This window comes from Zootoca vivipara, chromosome 5 (assembly GCF_965207765.1).
Source record: "Zootoca vivipara chromosome 5, rZooViv2.hap1.1, whole genome shotgun sequence".
Taxonomy (NCBI): Eukaryota; Metazoa; Chordata; class Lepidosauria; order Squamata; family Lacertidae; genus Zootoca; species Zootoca vivipara.
The window spans coordinates 17,200,142-17,209,432 of record NC_142588.1 but is presented as its reverse complement, the minus strand read 5'-3'; the positions used below and the strand labels follow the sequence as shown (position 1 = coordinate 17,209,432).

At 44.2% G+C, this 9,291-nt stretch overlaps 1 protein-coding gene across 1 annotated transcript; it reads right to left on the bottom strand.

Annotated features, from left to right (window-relative positions):
• Positions 1 to 251: 251 nt before the first annotated feature.
• Positions 252 to 3,064, bottom strand: LOC148685592 (uncharacterized). Its single transcript, XM_088669780.1, has 3 exons — positions 3,046 to 3,064; positions 2,143 to 2,303; positions 252 to 782 (listed from the first exon to the last, which is right to left on the bottom strand). The coding sequence occupies exons 1-3, from the start codon at positions 3,062 to 3,064 to the stop codon at positions 252 to 254; spliced, it is 711 nt and encodes a 236-aa protein (XP_088525906.1).
• Between the last annotated feature and the right edge of the window lie 6,227 nt (positions 3,065 to 9,291).

Below are 9,291 nucleotides of genomic sequence, written 5' to 3'. Positions count from 1 at the left end.
AGTACAAAAATACATTGTGCTAACAACACAACAATGCATCAAAGGGTAAAAAACAAAACCAAGCAAACCAAGAAACCAATAGTAATAATAAATATTTATAATAATAGCAATAATGAACAGTTTATACTTAAACTCAAAATAAAATAACCGCCAACCCCAACTAAACATTTAACCCACATCAACCCGACAAAAACAAAAGCAAAATTGGAACCATTTAGAAACCTTTTACCCAATATCCCAACCCCAGATTTTTACTGTGGCCCAAAAACACTTCCATCAGCATTCAGCATGGGATATGCAGCTGGATAATTCCCCATTGCATGACTGTTCCCCATTGCAGACCAGGGGGCATTACTGCTAGATGGAGAGTAGAAGTTCCCAGCCGATGGTGGAGGCTGCCTCACCATCTCTGCGCCATAATATGGAACGGGGCAGTTGCTTGCCTGGAAAGTCTCACAAAGCCCAGTTCCACCAGCTGGCTCGTAATGAACCAGGTTCAAATCCTGGGAGTTCTGCTGCTGTGCGGCATAAAGGTGCTCTCCTGGTTGAGTGTTGCTGAAAGGTGGCTGCCAGGACCCTGCTCTGCCGTAGTTTTCGGGATAATAGAAGATGTCTCGCTGGTGATTTTGCTGCCGAGTACTCGGGCTGCTTCTTGGGCTGTTGTTGCCCAGGCTGCTTAATGGACTTCTGTCACAGAGGCTATAAGGAGCTGTAGAGCGGTTCCGGATCTTTATTTTGGAACCAGCCACCTTTGTTCTGGCTCTTCTGTTTTGAAACCAGACCTGAACAGAAGAAAGGAGAGAACCAAATGCCCATTATTTCCAAATGGGTAGGTCATAATTTCACTTTCAGGTACAACAACCAAGCAAAGATTAGTGTATGATAGTGGGAGAACCTACGTTAACTTGTTTTGTGTTGTGTGAAGAGCCTATAGGTATTATGTTCAGTGAATATAGAAGACATTGTTACCATGAATATGTCTTTTTGATCCAACAAACAGAATTGCATTTAATAAATTATGCTTATTCCTCTGGGGTTTCTCTTTAGTTCTCTGCAGCAATTTTTCTGCTATCTTCACCTCCACATTCATATATCCCATGTTCATAATCTCCAATTATTGTTAAATATAAAGCTTCTAAATTGGAATGACTAAATACTGCTATTTGGCTTTATTTTGTTCTGCAGTATCACAAAAAGCCACCTTTAAAAGCTGCACAATTGTATAGTTCAACAAGACTCGCTTTATTGAAGTATATTAACTGTGGATGTGAGCTTCATCTGTAAGAAATGGTCAAGCATTTGTTAATGCCAAGTGGATGGCTGCATACAAGACTTAACATCTCTGTGTGCATTTGTCCTGGAAGGCAACACTTTATGCCTGGCAACTGTTTTAAAAATTCAATAAACTTAGTAATAGTAATTTTAAATGGCTCACTCAGAGGACCTACCCATTGTGGTGCCCTGTTTGGGGTCTTTTGCCTCAGTCTCCCAAGTGTCCTGGGGGTAATAGACTAGGCAGGGAATTCTTTATATATGTGGGAGAGAACTAAGGACTTGCTCAACTTTTGCCAGAAAAAGCAATGCAGCTTAACTCATTTTAGTCTCCCCAGTGTAAGCTGCTTATGGCTGCAGTCCTCTGCACATTACCTTGGGAGTTAGTGTTAACTGGATCAGGCTGCAAAGGCAGCCTATAAAACCAGATTTAATGTACATCCATTACAGAATTTTGATTTCTAAGCTGGGTCTCTGAAGATTTTTTAAAAAATGATTTAAACCCAGAATCTGTATCAAATGTGTCAAATGAATGTGTGCTGTGCATAAATTTACTGGGAAGGAAAATGAAGCCTTAATCAGGAACCATGATTTCTGAACAAGTATGGGCACAATTTCTTCCTAAATTTGAAAAAGAGGGAGGACAACCCACCCACCCTTTACAAAAAGCCTTTACATCCACGATACACCCCCCTCAAAAAAAAAGCCAAGAAAGAGGAAGTTAGCTCTTGAACAAGGCGCCTTTCGAGATAAGCTCGGAGGCACAGGATGAGGCCTTCGACTACGCAAGGATTATTCTGAGCGTTTTAAATTGTTCCAGTATATGCGGTTTAGGGAAGTTCTAGGAGCCCCCACCATCCCGATTCTTACGTGTACACGATCTTCTTCGATTCCGATGCGCCTTGCTAGCGCCTCTCTAGTCTCATATCCGGGATATGGGTTTTCTTCAAACTCCTTTTTTAGAAGCTCGACGTGAGACGGGTTAAAAACAGTCCTTTTTCTCCTTTCTCCGACTTTGGGGTAGCTTCCTCCTGGGAAAAGACATAGACGCAAATCTGAAGGAAGCGCTCGGCTGAAACTGAAGCTACGCTTCCAGATCTTCCTCCCGACATGGAAAGCTCAGGGCTGCAACGCCTGCACTGGACCCCGGGAGTAAGTCCCGCTCAATCGGGCGATCTCTGAGGTTACACTGCGTAAAACGACCACCCGTTTCAAACGCTTGAGTGGCAATTCTTAAAACCGCCTTCGCTTTTTACAGGGCGGCTTTTTTTACCTGGCATTGAAATCCACGCACTTTGTGGCCTTCAAATAAACCTCCTGTTGCTCGGAACAAGGCTTGAATGAAAACAAGCCAAAGCGTAAGAATTTAACTCTTCTTTCTATGCCTGCCATCCTTTGTCGCAAGCAACTGATCCTAACCACGTTTATTGGGAAATTTAATCCCGTTTATGTGAAAGGGATTTAACATTCAGAAAGTGTGCATGTAAATGCTTCATGCAGTAAAATGCAGTAAATGCTTCAAGCTTAAGTAAAGATGTGCAAACCCATCTCGCGAAATGTTTCGAACCGAAGACATATTTTGAGCGCCTGTGTAATCCCGCCCCGGCTACCACAAATGGGTCTTTGAAAGCCTTCCCTACATCCTGATCCTGACCCAGAAACAAAAACAACCTTCATTTATATAAAAAAAAACCGTCGTTTATATCAATCATTTGAGATTTTTTTTTAAATACTAGTGAACTAAAAATCTTTTAAACAATATTTTATTCTTACCTTGGCTGGTAGTTTTCATCTTGCAAAAGCGCTGCCTCGCTCTCTTCCAACAAAACTGCTTTTCGCTTGCAAGAAATAATACCCTTGCTCCTCAAGGTCAGCTCCAGGTATTCTGGATTTCGGCACCTTTATATGGTAGCCCCTCCTGGCTGCGAATTGGCCGGTGCGTTTTCCTTTGATAGAAGCGCTCCAATGGGGATGCGGCTTTTGGGGAGGAGGGATTTTCAAGTTCACTTTTCAAATGCTGCTTGAGCAATCTACATTGGCTGGAGCGCCTTACCAACCCCTTAGCAAAATTTGAAAGTAGACCCATAGGCTTGGAGAATTAGTGCGCACAGTTGAAGAGAAGTGAATTGAGAGGACGGGTTGGGGAGCGAGTGAGCCAAAGAGAACTGTGGTTTATTTTTTTAAAAATAGTATTATAAGGCTTTCATTTTACATACAGAGATGCGACAACTCAGGCATGTTGAAAGACTTTGCCCAAGAAACGTAGATGCAGCAAGTACACTCTGAAACCCCCTCCCTTTTGAGATGAAGCCTTTTCGGCGCCTGCTATAAACTTTGTTTCCTTTAGGCAAATCTACCTGCAAAAAGTTGCTGTGCCTTTTAATCTGTGGTTTTAGCTTAACTGTAATTGCATTTTGCATGTTTTTCACTTTGACTTTTATCGATAATGTTCATGCTTTCGTAAGCCGCTTAGAGGTTTTCGTGACGGTTAGGCGGTGCAAAAACTTTGTTAAGGGAAGAATCTGAGTAACACCATTGAAATAAAGGGAAGGCAAACTCCTCTTGCCAATAAGTCAGTAGGTCTTTCAAGCCAAAGCAGTTGATGTTAGATGCTCGGAAAATTTCAGCCCCGGATAGACGTCGCAACCAAATCCTGAATCTACACTATCGCTTGTAACTGCAACGGGGTTGCATTCTGATTGAAAGTGAGCTTTCCGTTTCCTAGGTTTGCTTCAAACGTTGCTGATGCTTCTTTTCTTTTTCACTTCGACTATTTCTCTTTCTGTCTTTCTATCCCCACAACTTTCACGTTGCCATATTTCCTCTGCCTTTCAAATCTCTGCAAATCCCGTGCAAATGGTGGATGCTGATGCAAGTGATTTTGGCTCTCAGTTCTTCTCTTTAAGTCCAGTTTCAGAGCAAGAGAGCCAGACTGCCAATGGGGATTATCAAACTGCAAAACCCGTACAAATGTTGCCCGAAAATTACCAAAATTTGCAGCATAGCAATATTTTCCCTTCTCCCGACGCCTTCTAGGGTTAACCATCCATATAAATCCCCCCATACTTTTAAATTTTGTATATTTTAAAGTTTTACAATAAAGTTTGTTAATTTAATGCCTTTGTCTGGGATCATCACCTGGCTTTCTATTTACTGAAGCATTCGCTTCCCTTTGCTCAAGCAAGCTCAAAGCACTTGTATACTGAAATCAAAAATAAAAGCTTACAGGTAGGTAGCCGTGTTGGTCTGAGTCGAAGCAAAATAAAAAAATTCCTTCAGTAGCACCTTAAAGACCAACTAAGTTTATACCAAAATATAAACTTAGTTGGTCTTTAAGGTGCTACTGAAGGAATTTTTTTATTTTAATTGGCCACTTGTTAAGGGTCACAGTAAATATCTGGGGTTGGGACAATTGGGTAAAGGTTTCAAAAGGTTCCAATTTTGCTTTTGTTTTTGTCGGGTTGATGTGGGTTAAATGTTTAGTTGGGGTTGGCGGTTATTTTAATTAGAGTTTAAGTATAAATTGTTCATTAAAGTTGCCTGAATACAGAAAGGGGTTGGGTCTGCCGGATCCCCTCTCTGTTTTTAAGTGCAGCTTCCAGGAAGGGTTTCCCAAACCAAAATCCACAGTAGCTTGATGATGTGGCTCAGACATTTAGTTAAAGCATGCCTTACAAGATTCCAATCTGTTTATAAGGCTACACATTATCACTTCATCCTTCAGTATTTACTCCGGTACTTAATCTTAAACCAAGCTAATCCTTGCTGAGTTTCTGACAACCAGACAAGGGACCAATTCTGCTTATGCGGTTCAGGGTTTGATTTCCATCTGCCTTCCAGGCAAATGGTTCTGATCCGGGTTTTAATTCCACGTGCTTATTTCTCTATTTATATCCCACCCAGGGGCTCCCACTTGAATAAAAGATTGCGGGGGGGGGAGGCCAGGTAAGCCCTGCCATTGGGACATTGGGGGGGGCGAGGGACCTGGACCCCCAGGTTGTGTGTGTGTTTATAGGGATTGGGGTGTGGGTGTGCAGGGATTTTGGGATCTGTGCGTGTGTATGAAGCCTGCCTGGCCTCAGGCTAACATGCCGCCAAATATATATATACCTGAGGGAAGATAGCGCCGCCGCCACAGCAGCAGCCGCGCCCTATAGTGGCGCCTCAGGACCGGCTGCTAACTAACCCTTAACGGGTTCCCTCCCGCCATTGTGGCTCCTTTTTCTTGGCCCAACAGCCGCCCATCGCGCACACGCAGGCGCCCCCACCTCTCCTGCCCTCGCGCCCCTTTGCCATGGTTAACCCTGCGGCGTCACACCGACTGCCCCCCCCCCCGCATCAGGCCTGGCGAAGGTCTCCCCGCTTCTTTCCCTCCCACCCCTACCCACCCCGCCCCCTCCGTCTCCTCTTCACTCCCTGTGAACACAAGCATCGCCTCACCCCGCCCCCCGCAGGGGTGACCCACCCATGAGGCGAGATAACCGCAGCAACATATCTGGCCTCTGAGGAATGCTGCCACACAATGGCTGCGCTGCGAGCTTTGATCCTTCGAATCTCAGACGCCCCAAATTGGGTGCCCCGCCCCTGCGCCTGCCCCTGTCTCTTCCCGCCTTTGTTCGCCATTTGATCTTTATCCCCCAACAATCTCCAGCGTTTCTCCAAAAAAAGAGTGGGACCTCCCCCCACTCGCGCATTAGGCCTGGCGAAGCTCTCCCCGCTTCTTTCCCTCCCACCCCACCCGTCCCCTCGGTCTCCTCTTCTTCACTCCCCGTGAACACAAGCATCGCCCCCCCCCCTGCGAGGGTGACTCACCCATGAGGCCAGATATGCATCAGCATATCTGGCCTCTGAGGAATGCTGCCACACAATGGCTGCGCTGAGGGCTTTGATCTTTCGAATCTCTGATGCCCCAAATTGGGTGCCCCGCCCCCCACTCTCACCTTCCATTCTGCTCCTTTCATTACTTCATAGTTGTGCTGCCCTGAATCCGCCTCTGCTTGGAAGCTGGATCGTCCTCAGCTTGCACTAACCCACTCCAAATCTGCCTCTAGAGCAGCCTCTGACCAAAGAGGTCTCTTCCCGCCTCTGTTTGCCATTTGATCTTTATCCCCCAACTATCTCCAGCGTTTTTCCAATAAAAGTAGGGGCGTCCCAAGGAAATGTGGATCGTTCCAGGAACAGATCAGAAACCAGGGCATCTTTAAATCCGGAAATATTCCCGGAAAGTAGGGACTCTTGGAGAGTCTGTCCCTTGTTCCTGATGTAGACCTCCATTCTTCCCTGGAGGGGGACAGCCTCCTCAGTGAGTAATTCCTCAGGGATTAAACCCACATGGTTTAATTGTTTATTGAAGCTTGGGTGTTTTATGCTCTCTGTGATGCCATCAATATAAGTTGCAAAAGAAGTTTTTTGTTCTGTTTTATTTTACACTTCTTCCCCAGCACCACAAATAGTTCTGAATATCTTCTCCCCTCCCCTCCCCTCGTTTGCTATTTTAAAACCCATCAGTCCCATGCAGTGATAGACCTACATTTTGGAGGCCCTGAAGATTGAGCTGTTCTGGGGGCCCCTTCACAATTAGCAATGAGTTCTGGGTAACCACTATTGTTGTCTTCAATGGGGTTGTTCCATGACAGATCACCACATTTTAAAAAATCAGATTTTTATTAGAATTTCTGTTCTGGGTTGTCACACGTGTCAAAGTCACTGGTGTGAATAAAGATGTTTAAGCTTGTGGACTAAATTCGCGTCTGGGGCCCCTGTGAGATTTGGCGCCTAGAATCTTAAGATTCATTGGTTTCATAGGAGATGCGCCTCTGATTCCAAGCTGCTCTGTGTGTAACATAAGCAAAATGCCAGAATCTAGATGCTAGAACAGCTCTAGAGAGATAGATAAACGTAATACAATGCATAAAAACAAAATTACAAACACCCAAGTACAGACATTCCTTCACCATGGCCAGATTTAATGTGCTCCCCTCTGCCCTGTTGCAAGGCAGGTATGAGGGTAAACTGTATGAGACACGTGTTTGCCCATGTTGCTCATCGGAAGTAGAAACAAATTTACATGTATTGTTATACTGTAGTTTCTACGAGGATTTACGTTTGACCTTTATTACTCCAGATGTACAAAAGCTTAAGAACGAACCAGAACCCCAACATCTGAGAGCCTTGGTAGAAGATAAAGGCCCCAAAATTACGACCAATGTTGCCAAATTTTGTGTATCTGCTATTAGACGTAGGAAACAAGAGCTTCTCAATGGCAATTCGCAGGGGAATACTAACACTTAATTTTATTTATGTTTTAACTTTAAAGCGTTGTTGTGGTTTTATTTGTATTGAAATTGTCCCCTGTATCTTTCTTTGTTATACTCTGCTGACTCGTTGCATCAGTCGAATTGGTCTGTGACCGTTTAATAAATTTGATTTGACAATGCATAAAAGGCATGATTAGAACAACTCCCAATTGAGATCAAAAAGCTAAGATTGGAGGATAAAGCCTGCAATAAGAACAAGATACAAAGCTGAAAGTCGATCTAAATGTCTTCACCTGACACATACAAATAGATGGATAAATAAATAAGAGTTTATTTGTATTGTTTTTCTTTTCTTTGTTGAGTTGTTGTGGTTATTTTGTTGTATTGTGTTATTTCTGTTTTTGTAAGTGCTCATATAAAACTAATTTTAAAAAATTGGGGGGGGGGACATCCGAGGCACACATCTCCCCTGCTCACTGCCCGCTACGTCATGAACTGAGAACTTTATCGGATAAAGTAGACAGTCTTCACGAAAGCATATGCCACAATATATTTGGTAGCCTTTGAGGCGTCAAAACACAGTTTGCGTGCAGTCTTAATTCAACACGTATTTCCGAGCAGAAACTTTACCTCCTGATGCGTGTGTTTCACAGTAGCCATGAAGTTTTAGTTGTCCTTAAAACAACCACCAGCGCACTGCTAATCTCAAATTGACTTTGCTCCTGTTCATATTAGGAAGTTTCTTTCTGGTACATTGTGCTTGGAAAGTTTCCATGTTACAATTTACGTGGCGAAACATTGTGATCTTTGAACCATGCAAGAGAAAGGGATATAATGTATAAACGAACTAGTAATATGTTGAAACGCAGCTATGTCTTTGATACCTCAACTTTGCTTCCTGGTCCTCCTTGAGAGGACGGGTTGGGGAGCGAGTGAACCAAAAAGATCTGTGGTTTATTTAAAATAATAATAATATAAGCCTTTCACTAAATTCAGTTTGATCTGCCAAATCTACTGCCCAGCCCCATTAAATTCCATAGTACAGTGTTAAGAAATGTAGCGGATTGGGCAACTGAGGTTTTATGACATGGATTTGTAATATATTTGGGACATCACGTCTTTCAAAGCTGCAAAGGTAGGCTCCAGACAACCTCGCCTCTTTTTATTCAGATTTTGCTATCTCTTCCCCAAGAGTCTGCAGTCATTCTGTCTCCTTTTCTCCGCCGCTCAACCGTAACTCCTAGAGATGTGGATTCTTCTGGAGCAGTCTGTACCTCTTATTCACCTTTTCTCTAAACCAAAAATTCCCCAATCCTCCAACCTTTCTTCATTGTTCCATCCGCTTGATCACTCTGCTTGCCCTTTTTTGAATTATCTGAACTGGAGATCTGTGATAACGCATCGCATGCATGTATGCATAGGGTGGAATGGGGTGCGGTCCATTTCCCACTCCATGTGCCAGGCAAGCCCCACCCTACATAATTTATCACGTGGCATGGCACATTCACACCATTTGAATGGCAATGCCCATCAACTGGGGGGGGGGGCGCCTGCCGCTGTCTCTTCCCGCCTTTGTTCGCCATTTGATCTTTATCCCCCAACTATCTCCAGCGTTTTTCCAATAAAAGAGTGGGACCTCCCCCCCACTCGCGCATTAGGCCTGGCGAAGCTCTCCCCGCTTCTTTCCCTCCCACCCCACCCGTCCCCTCGGTCTCCTGTTCTTCACTCCCCGGGAACACAAGCATCGCCCCCCCGCGAGGGT

Excerpts from the sequence above, each read along its gene's own strand:
- LOC148685592 (XM_088669780.1), bottom strand. Across the intron at positions 783-2,142 it reads TCGAAGAAGATCGTGTACAC|GTCTGGTTTCAAAACAGAAG; the intron begins GTAAGAATCGGG and ends TCTTCTGTTCAG.